Source organism: Dromaius novaehollandiae, chromosome 2, assembly GCF_036370855.1.
Source record: "Dromaius novaehollandiae isolate bDroNov1 chromosome 2, bDroNov1.hap1, whole genome shotgun sequence".
Classification (NCBI taxonomy): Eukaryota; Metazoa; Chordata; class Aves; order Casuariiformes; family Dromaiidae; genus Dromaius; species Dromaius novaehollandiae.
Window position 1 is genome coordinate 22,939,789 of NC_088099.1, and position 16,607 is coordinate 22,956,395.

A 16,607-nucleotide genomic window follows, 5' to 3' on the forward strand; every position below is an offset into this window, starting at 1 on the left:
CTTTCAAAACAAGCAAACAGCACATTATTTTCAAGTGATTGCATAATATTTTTCATAATTAGAATTTACTGATGATTTTTTTCTTCTTGGATTTGACAGGATGTTGTGTGGCATGTAAAACTGTGCAGCAAACAAACATGGGATTCAAAGGGAAGGATTAATTTTTCTCGCAATAGTGGCAAACTGAAGGTGTTGGAGGGAGGGCTGAGAGGCTCTAATGAGATAAGAACAAAGGGACCAACTTCTTTAGAGCAGTATAGTCCTTCTCTTTTTTGTTCACTGCCTGGCAAAGTGTTGATGAGCTACCTCACAGCTGAGCACTGTTGGTGGACGAGGTCCAAGGAGGAGCTCATGGGCTTGGCTGTGGGACCAGAAGCTGGAGAAAGGAGGGAGGCATTTGCCTTCCCTTTGTGTTGCAGGTTGCCAGGGAGTCCTGCTGGTAGAGTGAAGACTTTCAGGCAGTACAGGCAACCCCCTATGAGATCACATACCCCATGTGAAAAATAGCTGATTGTTATTGTGATATTTACTTCTGTTCTTGACACAGAGATACCGAAAAGGCTGGAAAGGCGCATAAGGCTGGAAACAAATCAAATCATTTTAAAATCCCACTAACAGTAGAAATTTTGTGAATTAAAAGGTAGAACAGAACTAGAACAAAACACAGCTGGTTAGGAAAAAAAACAAGGAAAATTGATCACCTTAGTTTCAACATAAATGAAAAGCAAACAGCATTAATAATGAAAAGTAAAAGAGATGTTGATTTCTTTTTTTAAATCGGTGTAGATTTTGCAACATTAGTATTCAAAGCTTTTAAAAAGTGAATTCTTAGGTCAAAATTGAAATCCTGTCCTTGAATAATAATAATAATTACCTGATTGAACACATTCAGTCACAGACTGAGCCCAGCTCATTTCTTTGGCATTGAAATTATAGCAGTGGCTTTGGAAAGGAATCCAAGAGATGTGATCAGATTCAGGGCATTTGCCAGTCTCCTGTGGAAGATCATAAGGAGCTACATCTACAAGAAGTGAGATATTATGGATTTTATTGTCAGTGGGGATTATAAGTCTTCAGATATAATATTAAGTTTTAAAAAAAACCCTTTCTTAAAATGGCTTAAAATAATCTTCATCACACATTACTAGAATTATCAGGGAATCTGCCAGGAGTGACAATGAGGGACAGCACTCCTCGGTCACAGCTGAGCAATAAAATACAAGGCTGCACTCTTCAGTGTTACCAGTTGAATCAGACTTGGACCGTCTTAAGAAAATCTGAGAGTTTGATTTTTTTTTTTTTTTTTTTGTTTCAGTGTATTTTCTATAACTGACAACTTGGTACAAATGAAAGATACAGTAGAAGACAGGAAAAGAAGAATAGGAAAACCCTCAAGAGGTTCAAATAACAATTTTATTTTAAATGACATATATTCTAAATTGTTACTTATTATGGAAATTCTCAATTTAATATTTTCCTCAAGATAATAGTTCTAACAGAAAATTTCTGAATAACTTCAACTCTGACACTGTGTGGAATAATTTGAAGCTCCTGAAATATTTGTGTAGTGGCCCCATGTTTTCCTGCAAACAATGATGTTAGAGTATGAACTAGTAACATTGTCAGTTGGTACATGCATTTTTAACTAAAGCAAGTAGAAGTTGCAAATGAATCAAGTTCAGAAAAGAAATTAAGGTAAAATTACACAGTACTAACTCAAAAGAAACTCGGACTGTCCATAACCTTTGTGTTGCTACAGCCAACAGCAGTTGCTCTTGTACAAGTGAGGAAGCAAAAGTTCATCCTATCCTAAGGTTTGTCTCTATGTGCTTTAATTTATAGTATTCCTCATTGAAGTCAGTGCAATCACTATGAAATACGAAATTCTGTTCATGCCAACAACAGACTCTTTTTTCCAACACTTTAATACATTAGCCACAGTCACCAGAAACTGCTGATCACATTAATAACCAGATACAACTATTCCTCCTTTCTCCAGCTGTTAGAATCTAATAACACTGAAGCTTTAACCACTGTATGAACACTGCTATTCTGAAGGCACAGAATTTGTTTCATACTCATTGGACCTTACTGGTTATAATCCTTCCCACAAAATCCCTGACAGCCAAAAGATTCACATTATAGATCCCATGAAGTAAAAAGTGTAGTACTCCAGCAGTCTGTATGCTCTGTCTGTCTGCAAGATTGCAATTCTACTGCAGTTACCTCCTGAGTCCCATAAAACTGCAGGATTTCTAATGATAAATGACAACTGCATGAAAATAAATTGATGTTGATGCAAAAATAAGAGTACTGGCATTACATATGCAGTCTCATTATTCCTTAATATATATTTAGAAATACATGTTTTAGTCAAAGCAGATTCAGTGAGGCTTCTGCCTTAAAACCTAAAGTGTTAGCATCATTATAGCTTACCATCAGATTTTTTGCAGACAGGAAAATGTTTTTCATTACAGGGTGCTGTTTTCCAGGCTCCATGGAGATTTAGATAGACACAGGCTATTTTCTGTTTTGGTTCACTATAGTCCCATTTAGAATAATTGATTTTCCTATTATCCATCCATCTGTAGTAGCCATTCTAAAATTGAAGCAGACATTTAGTATAATTTTTCTACACTCCCATCTTCTGTTTCAGGTAAGAGGATTTATACAAATGCACATTTTCCCAGTGATATGTAAAGCTCAGCTGTACATCTGTGCTAGTACTGTTAAAATATTGATCAAATCAGGACTCAGCAATGTGAACGTAATACACGACAGTATGCTTCCCATGCTGTAACAGCCCATTAAGGTTTTTTGAAGGCCAAGTGATGCTTTCCAAGTGCTGGTGGTGCCTAGCCGCTTAAGGGACAGTGTGATGAGGAGCAATCCTACAAGAGCAATATGACTACGAGGAGCATAAGAATTGCAGAGAGCTCAGGTAGAGCAGAGTGGAGGGTGGCTGTCACACAAGGACTCTAAGCTCATCTACAGTTGAATGTGCATCTCCATTCCCTAAGGTGGAGTTCAATGCTTTTAAAAAAGATAAAGGAAGTGAATGCTATCTTCCCGCCCCAGTTTTCTGAGTCTATTCCTGCTACAGTTCTACCTTCAGACAGTAATCAAATCATAGCATTTAACCACACCTTGCGTCAATGTATTAATCTTACCACGTTGCTGTTGAGACCAATCCACAGGGGCTCTCCATGCTGCGCTGCCTGCAGCAGCAGGAATATATTACTGTAATAATCTAAAATGCTGGTGAGCTCTAAAGATTTCTCCTTGCAGGCTTTCCTTGCTTCTTCCCAACTCATTTTAGAAGGAATGACTAAATAGCTGCTATTATCATAATGGATGAACTCGGACTCTGGAGCAGGTGTGGAATGAAATAATTCAGGCTCTGTAGGAAAGAGATAAGGAGGAAAGAAGAGGAGGAGAAAACAGTGATGATTATTAGCTGCTTGAGTAGCAGTATTACTTTTGAATAACAGAAGAATATAGTGTGGCAACGAAAGCATCAAGTAAAACCATTTTTTATTTTAAACACACAAAAAAGATAACTTAGAACTGTTGGTAACTACAGTGTAAATAATGTATTCAGGAAATAGGGAGAGGCAGAGAATTTGCCTTTTATATCTATAGACATAAACTATCACCAGCTGAAAATGATGTGCACACCGGTCACACAATAATCCTCCCTGCAGCTGTCTCTAGGTTCCCCTCCTGCAATGTGGGTGAAATTCCTCCCAAGCAGAAGCACGGTACACGTTCTCTGCATGTCACTTCAAGACCACTTCAGCCTCGAAATGAGGATGAATTTCATTCTAAGAAAAATATGTGGCTAATATAGTCACATATATAGGTGCTCCTTCTTCTTTCACATTTAGGATAAAGTGAAAAAGGAAACTATAATTCTGCCTTAAATGGTATGTATGCAAGTAGAAGACATAAAGACCTAGAGCTGCTGCCTAGGACAGAAAAAGAGCATACAGTCTCGTACAGTCTTGAGAACAGCCTGGCAACTCTTTTTGCCAGTGACTCCCTCATGCAGCTTTCTGCACTTGCACGGGAGAGAGCCCTGAAACATCTGGCCCAAATGTGTCTTCTTCCTGTCTTTCTGGCTGCAGCACATAATTTGCGGCTCAGCAGTTCCCCTTTTCCCTTCCTGTGGAATGTGCAGTGTAAATGTGTTCCAGATGTGCCTGGCAGTTTTGTTCTTCTGATTAATGCTGGTATCGCTACAAAAAGCATTGCCAGAAACTGTACAACAAAATAACCGATTTAACTCACCTTACCCAACCCTGCCAGGGGAGGATGTGGGGGGGCTTTTTGGTGAGTGGAGAGGCCTTAGGTATGGGGGGGGGGAGGTTGCAGCTAAGATACCTATGGTAAAGGCTAGTGATGGATTAGTCTTTATGCTTTACATTTACAAAATAACCTAATTCAGACACCTACATCTGTGCTAGTGGGCTAAACTTCTTTTGCTGTCAATAAAAAAGAAAAAAGGCACTTTGAAGGCCTCTTCTGACCTGCTTCAGACATTTACCTCAGGTGAGGTGAACCTTGCCTTCAAAGTTTCTACTCACTGCGTGCAGGCAGCTGGTTCAAAGGTAGATGTCTACGGTGGAGGTAAATTCAGCCTCTGTGAATGCTGGTAGGGGAGAGGCCGTAAAACAAGAACTTTTCTACAATCCTTATCCCAGAACTGTTTTCATGTCTGGATTGAGCTGGGAAAATAGCTGAACATCCTTAACCCCAGTTGCTAACCCCAGTTAAAATTGAGGACTTCTAAATTCAGATTGGCCAGTAAAAGTCCTCTAACAAAGAAGGGGAAAACCAGAACTTCCTGCTGTCCATCTGGCAAATATAGCTTTTGTTATGTTGGCAGTCAGTGTTTCCCCAGTAGCCTGCTTCATGTTCAGATCTTTTCATCATTGCAATACAGTCAGTCTAGGGAAAAATTAAAAAGAAAATTATAGCTGGTAAAGTGCAAAATGCTTGGCAAAATAATGGAGAGATGTCTTAGCAGGCCAAGTTAATAGTTTTCTCTAATTTCTTCAGAGATTTTTTAAGGATCTTTTTAAAAGATTTTTTGGGGCTCTTATTTCATTTATCATTTTTTAGAACAGATATGTATTGTGTTTTCTATCTTAAGCAAATGAAATCATGTTGGCAGATTAGTGCAAGAACTTTTGACAGTTTATTAAAATTTCTTGCAGTACACCACAGCTACTTTTACTATATAGTGCACGGTAATCCATATTGGATTGCTGAGCTTTCATTTGTATTCATGCTGCATAAGGAGAGGCAATGAAATCAAGTAAAAACCCAACACATTTAGGAATAATGAGCATTTTCAGTAAATTCTAATAATTCTGATAATAATTCCGGTTAATACCAACAATAATTATAACACAGTCCTCCTGCAGATCTAGACTTCTGCAAAAAAATTAAATAAATATAGACTTTAAACAAATCTGTTAAAGTGTTGGCACAGCTTTAAAAAGTTGATTCCTGCAATATTATTCTGTTGCTTTCTACTTTAAGCCATTGAAATGTAAGCAACCTAGCTGAGAGAGAGGTCAAGCCGGTTACACTAAGCCCGAGTATGTTAAGTTATGAAACTTTTGCTATTGTTCTGTTTATCTGTATCGTAATAAAATTCCAGTTAATTGTAATGTAATTATCTGTAAATGGGAATTGTCTTCCCCACTTTGAGTAGTCAAATAAACTTCCATCTGTCCAAAGGTATGTACCCTCATTGTTAATATCATTCAGTCCAATCCAGGTTTCATCTGAGATATCTTTTAGGAGAAGGGTGAAGAAGGCTACAAAAAAAAAAAAAAAATCAGAGAAAGATTAAGTAGCAGGAGAGTTACCATTCTTCAAATTCAGAGTAAGCCAAAACCCCAACAAAACAACCAATCAACCTTTCAAAAATATTGCAAATATCAGTTTAGTATCTTTAGATTATAGGCTACTGGTAAAAGTGAAAAGAAACAGTGCAATGTCTAATTTAACTGAAGGAGCTTGATTTCATTAAAAATATAAAAGAAGTTTTCAGCATAAAAATGTTACTCACAGACTTCTTGGAAATATTATAGAAATTAGAGCTAGGAGGGACCTCAAAAGATCTTGACCTGTCTTTCCCAAGATAGGATGAACAATATAGAGGCTATTTCTGATGGATTTTTGTTTACTGTCTAACTTGAATTTCTGTGGGCAGGTTAAGTCCATTTATCCTATCTTCCAAGGCCATGGGAAACATTATTTTGCTCCTTCCACATTACTCTTTTGCTGAGATTTGAGAGGTGTCATAATATCACTTCAGTTTTTTCTTCTCTGCATGAAGCAGCTCCAGGTCATCCTTCACAGGTTATGCTATATAGGTCTGGAGGCTATTTTGCCTTCATCTTTAGGTGGGGCAAAATTCCATTTAGTGGCAACAAAGAACGAGTACCAGAGGAAAAGGAAAGGTGCTACAAAAGCCAGTAGTGCTCTGGAGAGGCAAAGGTGGGCAAGGGAGGTTGAACAGAGATGCTAAGATTTGTGAGGGCTATGGATGGCAGGTTTCTTTTTCTGCTGCCTCTTCTTCCTGCCTCTGCCCAGACAACTCGTGACTATGCCGTGTGTGCCTGGCAGGCACCGTGAGGCTGAACTGGGCACCTGGGGGCTCTGCTAGCAGGACGGCAACAGGAATAGGTGGACAAGGGCCCTGGTGACTGTAAGCTGTCAGGCCCATGCTCTGACTGCAGCTCCAGCTGAGTCTTCCCAATGCTTAGCAGAGCAGAAGGGCTACTTCATGTGTTATGCAGACTATACACCCATTTCTAGATAACTGTATGATATTTGCCTCCCCCCCACCTTTTTTTTTCTGTAACAGCATAAAGATGCTGAATCATGTTCAGCTTGCAGTCCTGTTCCAGATCTTTTTTTGGTTACTCCTCATCCTATTTTCATGCAGATGATTATTCCTGGGCAGGTACAGAACTTTGTGTGTAATATCCCTCTTCCTCCTGGAAGAATTCTCAGATTTGTCAAGAATATTTCATATTTTAATCATGCCCTCCATTGTCATTATTGACATTGTCACAATTGTCATTATGTCATCCACAAATGTAATGCTTATATGTCTGGCTGGAATGATTAAAAAGATACTGAATGCTACTGCAACCAAGACAGGCCTTTGTGTAATCCCATTCTGTATATCCTTTCCCCGGATAACCATTAGTGACCAGTGACAGCATGGTTCTGTGGATAATCTTGACATTGGAAAAGGAAGAACAGAAGAAAGGTGATGGTGGGGAAATAAGTTTATCTTGCAATGTGCTTCCATGAGTATTCATCTTTACAGACACTACCTTGACTGATTCTACAACCATTTCTGCAGGATGGTCTATGCACTGTTATCAACACATATGGTAGCTGGATGCTGAGATCCAGCACAAAGGAGGTAGTTGAGCTATGTCGGTTTCAGAAGAATCTTGATGTGTTCGTATGTCTAAACTGTGAAGCACAGAGAGGAATATACTTGATAACTGCAGCCATAGTTACAATTTTAAATAATAATTATGATCTTTTTGGTGAAATTATCTGGCTTCTCACCTGGCACCAAAGGATTTGGATGTCATACCTTGCACTTGTTCATTGTGTATGGAGGCTAAGTTTCCCCCTAATGCTATACAAGCGCTTCTTGCAGCATGCCAGCTCAGTCTTTCTTCTTCGCTACATCCAAATATTTTATAACACTGTGGGGAGAGTAAAGGATTAGACAACATTTCAGGTGTCAAAGAGAATTCAAGCCCCTGGATTTTGTTAGTTCAGTTTCAGTCCCTGTATGTAAAGGGCAGCAGATGGGGGAGCTCCTGAAATGCCACTTCTTTCAGCCAGCCAGAAGGAGATACAGCTAATCACAGCACTCGTGTGTGCAGCGCTTACAAACGCATGGGCCATCCACAGTCAGTACTGGGAAGAGCTGGTAGCTTCCAAAAGCTATTGATGAATTAAGCAGATTTCTGAGATGTGCGGCTAGAAATTGGGTCACATTGATAAAAAAAGAATTTTTGATGGATTGAAACTATTTCTAGATTGAGAACAAAATTTGGGGCACATTTTTTGTATGCGCTTTATCTTTATATTCTGTAGAATCTGCAGTCTGATTGAGGTAGTTGTACTTAAACTTTTCCTTCATACGTAATAGAGAAGACACATGCTGTGCTTCCTTACAAAATATTAGTTTTTCATTTCCATTTTTGATTTTAGTTAAAATAAGTCACCTAGATTCATAAGACAAAAGTGCTCATGCTGTCATAAACCTGTTATAATTAGGTACACAAATAGAAAGTCTCCCAGAGACGAACGGAGAATTTTGTTATTTTTAGTTAGGATGTACAAGGAATAAAAAAATTGATGTGAACTGATGAAACTGTTATGTAGTACACTTTTGGTACTGCTGCCATAGCAGGTATCTCTCAGGTCAAATTCTTTCAATCATATGCCAGAGACTTGGTGTTAAAATCTGAGCATGTGAAAGCATCCAGGATGACTAGAACAGGATAGAGAAAAACTGCTCTTTTGCATGGGATATGAGCATCCCTTTTTTTCCCCCCCCTGAAAAGTGGTATAAAAATTGTACCTATAGTTGTGTAAGTTCTGAGGGACTGGAGACATTTATTTTTAACTGGCATATGCTGCTTCTCCCTTTTTTCCCCCCTTTTAAAGAAGGAAAACTTTTCCTATCCATTGCATCAGGGGGTTCTTCTCTGGTTTTCATTTGTTTTTTTGAAGTTCCTGTGGCCAGGTGTACTTCTGCTTAACTTAGCAAAAAAAGTGTTTGTTTTTCATATTTGCTCTGACATTTATTGCTGTTTGTGTTACACAACTTAAGATGAATTGTTATGATATCCGATTACGTAGGAAAAGTGTAACCTTTCATTTTTTTCTACTCAGAGTTACTCAGAAAAAGGGGATTACACTTTCAGATCAGAATAACAGAACAGTATTTCCCTGCAGTAAATATGTCTAAAATAAACACAAAATTCTAGAAAATGACAAAGCAACTGTGGCTAAAGGCATGTTGCAATTCACAAAAATTATAATAATTTAAAATACTCAAGTTCACTTCTTTGAGATTTAAACACAGACTTGATGCCATGAAAACAGGCCACACCATTAATTAGAATAGCACTTAGTAAATTGGTGTAAAAGATCAGAGAACTCATACAGTGAAGCAAAAGTTGTTTTTTTCTACATATAGCAGGTCTGCTAAATACTGTTGAGATTTGTTACTGCACCTTATTATTAAACAAAAGCCAAGTTTCAGGACATCCTCCCAAAAGTGGAAGTACTGTAGGAGCAAACCCTGAGTAAGTAGAATTCTGCCTTTCGCAGATGAAGGCATTTTCCACAGCACAGCTTATATCTTTCCAAAAGCCTGTAAATAAATGGAATACAGAGAATCACTGCCTGACTGAAACTCTCAAATCTCTGTCACAGTGCTGAGCCCCAGACAATATTCATAAAGCACAAATAAAACTTCTTGAAGGCGGATAAAACAGTTGCAATGTACACTACTTGCCCAAATTAAGTCTTTCTTCCCTTGCAGGGTGTTTGTCTCCTAATGATGATGGTGCAGGTAGTTTTAAACTGCAACTTACTTGTTATGAAAAACTTTCTCTATTGTTTAACTACCTATTTATGGGGTAGCCTGAAATTTAAACATGTCACAAACATTTTCGCTGCTGGTGCCATACTCATCTCAACATTCTCAACCAAATATTTCCTCTTTCTATTTTACTCACCAAAATCTTTTGACATTATCACACAGTTTTCATCATTATTTGCCAAATTGGGTTCATTTGGAGCCCAGGCAACATAGTTCACGGGGGTCTCATCCAGCCAGCTGAAAGAGACAAACGGACAGTGTTGCGAGACAGGTGTCTCTGTCAGCTGTTTAGAGTTACTCGGACTGTTTAGCAAAAGAGCTAAGCAAAGTATCAATAATCACCAGAGGACAAAAGCTCTACGTATCCTGGAGAGGCTATATCCTCAGTGTTACTACCGCTTCTCATCTGCTTTGTACTAGCCCAGTTAAGTCCCCAGCAATGAGGGGGGACAGCCCCAGAGGCTGTATAAGCAAGGTCATACTCAAAGGAGAGCCTTCTCGTAGTCTGCAAAAGACTGAAACCCCAAGTTCTCACCAGTGCACGGACTTCCCTTTCATCCAGAAAAGTGTCCTCCTGAAAGCCTTCTACAAACAGATTTCTAAAACAGGTTCCCTCGCAGGGATCTCAGAAAGCCGTTAGGTGAGATCTTGCTCATGCTTCTTGCCTCCAGCTCTCAGAACCTGAACTAGGGGATTAGTCTGATTATATGCTTGCATCTGCATTTTATCTAAACATCCTGTGCTCTCTCTATAGCCATTGGAGATCTAGTCATGAGAGTTAATCTTGTCCTAAGGTTGATGTCTAACATATATCAGGTGAATAACATCCTAAAATTATCCATTGCCCCACTTCCTATGAAGGGTTGCTTGGGTGATTAACTCAGGTCTCAGATTTCTGTAAAACACTGAGATGAGTCTTACACATGAACTTCTTTTGCTTTTGCTCTCCCAGATTTGAAGGAGAACACATTACTTTGTTCAAATATAGAAAAACCTAGTAATTCTGATCTGAGGCTTCTCCTGAAATCTGTCCAGAGGTCACTTGCACAACAGTTATTAACTCGCAAAATGAAAGCATACACAAATGCTCCCATAGGGCAGGATAAAATTACCATTATTTGTTGTCCATTACCAGTTCTAATATTCTTCTTTTTCTCACCTGAATTTCTGATCAAAGCTGACAGCTAAGCCAATGAAATATTTCTTCTCACCTTTACTGTAAATCTAAAACAAATGAGATTATGTTAATAAAAACAGTTCCTCAATATCAAGCAAAAACACTTGGAAGGCTCTTAGCCATGTCTGTGATGCTTGTTTTATAGGATTTGAACCTCAAGCTCAAAGTATTATAGGTTTAGACCCAGGTTGTAAGTAGGCAAACAGAGATACTGGTACCATTATGGAGAGAGGAATCCGCTGGAGAGGGCAGAAATAGTGACTGTGCTGAAGTCTACAGATCTTAGAAAAGAGAACCTGGGCCTCCACTGGCCTTCCCTGCATCTTTAACATCCACATGCATTTTTCCTCTACCTGAAAAAAGTAACTTCTTTAGAAGTCCCAAACTAATATAACACTATTTAAATAAACAAAGCAGGACAATAGCTCAGGAGTATAGTCTGACTAAATAGCTAGACTACTGTCTTTATTTTATCATCTGCTCTGCTTGAGAATTCGGAAACCTCTCATCAGCTTTGGTGGCTGCTGACCTCGACCACATTGGCCAACCCAACAGGAAGATTTTGGTCAAAGTTCCACTGCCCTTGGATTGCCGGAGCAGACGAAGTGGAAATCATTGTTTCCTACCAAATGCTGAGAAGAAATCTTAAGCACAAACACAAAAGCGATGCAATAATCTACCTCATCGAACTGTGAACAGAAACAAAACAGAGTGAAATTCTTCATGGGTTCAAAAGTGCCTATACTCATTGTATTGAACTTAGCCGATAATTAATAGACTGAGGGCTTACATATTTCCAAAGAAATTTTCTTTCACTTTCATTCTCAATGACAACAAGATCTGCAAAGTTTTTCTTGCAGATTCCCCGGGCTTCTTCCATTTGGGCATGCTCACTGCTGAAATAGTATTGCTTATCTCCATATATAATCCATCCATCATCAGCGGCTTCATATTCTGAAACAAAGGAGCATATACACTACATACATAACTAGTCTGTACAAAGTCTGAGAACTACACAGTAAACTTTCTGTTGAAAGATGGAAAAAACCTACCAAATCTGTTGTTTGGCTCAGGTTTTAGCAATACACCTGTAACACAAAATATCACCGTAAGTAATACTCCAAATACTTAAATGCAGATAGATTTGCTTTGTGCAGTTATGAATGCTTTGTAAAACAAAGAAAAAGGAACTAAGGATTAACTAATGATTTTTAAGATTTTAGAGGATACATCACAGGATTAAAGTAAAAAATATTTATGATTTAGAAACAATTATCTACTGAAAAATGTACATCCTTAAAACCTGCATGCCTATCTCCAAAGGCGTCGCACTACAATGATTCAGGATATGAAGTAAAATGCTTTGTAGATGAAACCTACATCAGTTTCAGAAAGTATTTCATATTCTTACTTAGCATGCTATTAGTAATTTCTTTCATACTCTTGGGACTAGAGTTAGGCAGCATAATCCATTCAATATATTCAGTTCTCAGGCTCACCTACGTAATGGTAAACTGTTCACAAAGGCCGAAAGCTTAATGCTGATATTTGATTAATATCACACATCATTTCCAGTGTCTGGATTGATTCCTACTATCTTGATGGTTTGGCTTGTGCTAGAAAAAAATTGTTTGTAAGAGAGTCCTGGAGAGAGCCAGGAAACACATGGAGAGCCAGTAGATAGCAAACCCCAGTTACAATATTACAAGATGGACCAGGAGCAGGAAATTAACCTGTTGCTAGTGCCAGAACCAGCTATAGCCCCGCAAAAGCAGTTCTGCTTTCATTCTGTTATTTTGTTCTTCACAAAGACCACTGATTCCGATGTTATCTTTCTCCATTTCTTCTGTGCTTTGGTGGAGAGGAACATATTATTAAAGAAATGACAGGAACAGGATGAGGGATAAGCAAACAAATGAAAAAGAATTTAAACTTTTCTGTGGGGAGTTTTTCAATATTTTCTCCTTATGCAGCCAGTGAAGAATAGAATTAAAATTATCCAGATATCTTCATGAGGAATTTACATACTTCATCTTGTTTGGATTTTATTTTTTTAATCCCAACTTAATCACAACATTCCTGACTTTTTGCACAAAATTGAATATCTTTTAATTGAATATGTACCCTTATTGTCATCTCAACAAAAATTTGATTTAAGGCTTCAATATGAATGTTAACTAAGAAACCTTAATAAAATTGTCACAAAATGATAGTTTGAAAAGTTTTTCTTTCTTTTTAATTCTTCAGGAAGCCTAAAGCAGGCAGCTAACCTGAGGTTACAGGTAATTAGCACTGCCGGCGGGTTTGCTGGGGATGCTGATTTGGACATTTGTTACCCTGTGAAACGAGCAGAAAACGCCTGCCCTTGCCAGGCGCCCGTTCTAGCTGTGCTGCCAGTCACCTGCTAGAATTTGCAATGTGGGGGTGGTGACCGGCGGTGGAGATTTTATGAAAAATCCACCCAATACAACTCCTTCTTTTGGGAGCAGCATGTGAAGACCTTCAGTGAGCAATGTTATGCAGAGGCCAGATAATGCTGTTACATACTAAAAATGTATGTTAACAGCTGAGCATCTGTGATCATCATCTAATCCATACTCAGAATAGCAAGGTCTAATTCTTTTTCTTTTTTTTAACTTCTGAAAGGTCATCTAGGATCAAGATAAACTGATGTGAGTCTGTATCCCACAGTTTCTGAACTCCTGCTGAGTAACCTCTTCAAGAGCTGAGAGCCACATCTATGCAAAATGGCACACTCAGCGTGCTGAAAAGGGCAGCACAGGATGTACTGCTTCAAGCTTGTATGCCACTGTTGGTGTTTTGATGGCACATCTGTCTGACTAATCTATCCACAAGGGAACAGTGATTCCTCCCTTTTGGGTAAGCAATTTTTCAACGATAATGTAGTGCCTTACTCACTGTTTAAGATGGTTGGTTGTTATAGCAGAAATGTCAAATATTGGATCATTTCAGTGCTGTTTATACAACTGATTCTCCCTTCCCTCCCTACCATGACTCCTTCTAGTCTCCTGTGTGCATCCAGCTTTGCTTTAATTTCAGGTAGCTTTTCAGATACATCATTACCTATTGCTCCACAGAGATGCATACAAAAATCCAACTTACAACCGGGAAGCAGGGACACAAAACTAGGACCAAGTAAGCAAAGCAAGTTATTCATTATCATTTGTCACTTGGGTTCCTTAGCCACAAAGCCCTGGGTTCTCCCCACTGACAGGCCCCCCACGGCACGTAGCCAGGTCCCTTTTGGGCCCCAACGGGGCTTCCTTGCAGCCGCCCAGCTGCCCCCGGCGCCCCAGCCCCAAGGTTCAAGGGGCCTGGCATTAGGGCCCTGCTACCTCCCCAGAGCTGGAGTCATTCAAGGCTACACCAGCCTGTCTACTTCTGATCTCCTTTGTAGACTTGCTGGTTCCTATAGCAACTGATCGACTCTTAGTTCCTGTTATTTGTTTCTCAGCAGGAACCAACACTTTTTTCTCCTTTGTACAGGGAACTCTTTTCTCCTGCCTCTTCGGCTCTGCTGGGTAAGCCCAAAGCAGGTAGAAATACAGGGAAGAGATAAAAGGAGAGAGATTCTTGCTAAAGGGAGAGTATCTTTGCCTTGCAAATTTATTCAGCACATGGCCAGGATGAGATAAAGTCAGAGATAACGTAATAGGGATATCTTTAACCTGCATCTCTGAGTATAATTAAAATATCTGAATTTATTCCTCTCGTTTTATGTGTTGCCTTCCACTGCTCTGGTTTTAAAACAAAGAACAATTCTCAGTATCCTTCTTCTCTTCCATTTGTTTAAATCCATACAATTTCTTTATGAACTTGTCTTTATTACTCAAATTCAGTGGGGAAGTAATTGTACCTTTTTTCGCTTCACAAATCCAATTAAGTAAGTGTTCACAGCTCAAGTCATTCCAGCGCATTTGGGGTGATTTATTAAACATCACACAATGTTCAATTTCTTGATGGTTGTTGGGTTCACCTTCATACCAGTTCTCATAAATTACCTGTGTTGGAAACACATCTCTATTACTACATGCTTTGAGCTGAGTGGGAGTAATTGAGATTGCCGTCGTCACACAATTTCAGGGTCTCATCATCCCAAGTACCTCATCTGTTGCATCAATGGGAGTTTGGAGGGCTTTGAGAAGGCTGTGGAAGCCATCCTGATCAGCACACCTTCCCCATCACTCCCCAAAGGAGGTGAAAAGATCATATTATATAGAAAAGCATGTGTCTGATGGGGGAAAAACTGATGGGCTGAAGAAGTCATGTTTATCTCTGTTACAGAGTGGGCAGCGACAAAGCAGTGCCGCATTCTAGGGTGCTATGAAGAACATAAGAGCATAGACAGTGGAAGATCAGGTATGGCATTGCCCCAGGGATGACACAGAGGCAGAGGCAATTTTGTACTTCCACTAGAGCATTAAGACAGTGCCATCATGAACTGCAGCTGTTCAGCTGATGGATAAAGTGCTGCCTTGGACCTGGCAAAAGTTTAGAAGAGACTGGAAAAAAGCCATAAAAAGATCAAAACCTATGTATTATAAAAGCCAGAAAGGCAATTACTATCCAACAAATAAATACTCACAGGAGAACCATCAATCCAGGTAAATCCCTCATCAGGATTTAAGTGAGACAAACCTATCCAGAAAGCCTGAGTGTTCAGTCCTTTATCTCTAAAATAAAACATACAATATAGATACGTGAGTGTAGAAAGAGAGACCCTGATATAAATGCTGGAAAGCATGCAAACATGCTGCTTTCTGTCTCATCTGAATTGGGAGCTGGTCCTCCACCCCATTAAAAGTTCACTATTGGCCTATAGCCATGGGCACCCTTTGTCAAGGGGTTGCGTCTGTGGTCTGCAGTTGGGACAAGACTTGTTGTATTGAATGTAATTTAAAGGTCAGGCGAAGTGGCATTGAGCTGTCTCAGGCACCCCTTTGCATGACTGAAGCATAGGTCTTGGTTGCAAGCAGGAGTTAATGGAAAGAGGTTTTAGCAAAAGTAAAACATAAACAGAGTGCTATAACTTCATGAAGTTCAACACGGGGAAGTGCAAAATCCTGCACCTAGAGAGGAATAACCCCATGCACCAGTACAGGGCTGACCTGCTGGAAAGCAGTTCTGCGGGAAGGCCCTGGGGGGTCTTGGTGGACTACAGGCTGACCATGAGCCAGCAATGTGCCCTTGCGGCCAGGAAGGCCAACGGTATCCTGGGCTGCGTTAGGAAGAGCTTTGCCAGCAGATTGAGGAGGTGATTCTCTCCTTCTACTCAGCCCTGGTGAGGCCACATCTGGAGTACTGGGTCCAGTTCTGGGCTCCCCAATACAAGAGAGGCATGGAGCTATGGGAGAAGCTGCAGTAAAGGGCTGCTAAGATGATTAAGGAACTGGAGCATCTCTCATATGATGAAAGGCTGGGAGAGCTGGGACTGTTCAGCCTGGAGAAGAGAAGGCTGAGGGGGGATCTTATTAATGTGTATAAGTATCTGAAGGGAGGGGGTAGAGAGGATGGAGCCAGACTCTTTTAAGTGGTGCCCAGCAACAGGACGAGAGGCACAAACTGAAACACAGGAAGTTCTGTCTGAACATGAGGAAAAACTTCTTTACTGTGACAGTGACAGAGCACTGGAACAGGTTGCCCAGAGAGGTTGTGGAGTGTCCATTCTTGGATTTACTCAAAAGCCATCTAGACACAATCCTTGGAAATGTGCTCTAGGTGACCCTGCTTGAGCAGGGGGGTTGG

At 39.7% G+C, this 16,607-nt stretch overlaps 1 protein-coding gene across 1 annotated transcript in view; it reads right to left on the minus strand.

The window, feature by feature from the left end:
• LOC112982418 (macrophage mannose receptor 1-like) overlaps window positions 1-16,607 on the minus strand; it is a 38,205-nt gene that overhangs the window by 6,306 nt on the left and 15,292 nt on the right. Inside the window, exons 13-25 of the mRNA XM_064505972.1 lie at window positions 15,448-15,535; window positions 14,719-14,863; window positions 11,894-11,929; window positions 11,632-11,795; window positions 10,824-10,888; window positions 9,801-9,901; window positions 9,294-9,433; window positions 7,634-7,748; window positions 5,626-5,828; window positions 4,849-4,950; window positions 3,171-3,401; window positions 2,437-2,599; window positions 875-1,021 (exon numbers count right to left, since the gene is read on the minus strand). Of these exons, the coding sequence (XP_064362042.1) occupies window positions 875-1,021; window positions 2,437-2,599; window positions 3,171-3,401; window positions 4,849-4,950; window positions 5,626-5,828; window positions 7,634-7,748; window positions 9,294-9,433; window positions 9,801-9,901; window positions 10,824-10,888; window positions 11,632-11,795; window positions 11,894-11,929; window positions 14,719-14,863; window positions 15,448-15,535 (1,700 nt within the window). The remainder of the gene's footprint in view (window positions 1-874; window positions 1,022-2,436; window positions 2,600-3,170; window positions 3,402-4,848; window positions 4,951-5,625; window positions 5,829-7,633; window positions 7,749-9,293; window positions 9,434-9,800; window positions 9,902-10,823; window positions 10,889-11,631; window positions 11,796-11,893; window positions 11,930-14,718; window positions 14,864-15,447; window positions 15,536-16,607) is intronic.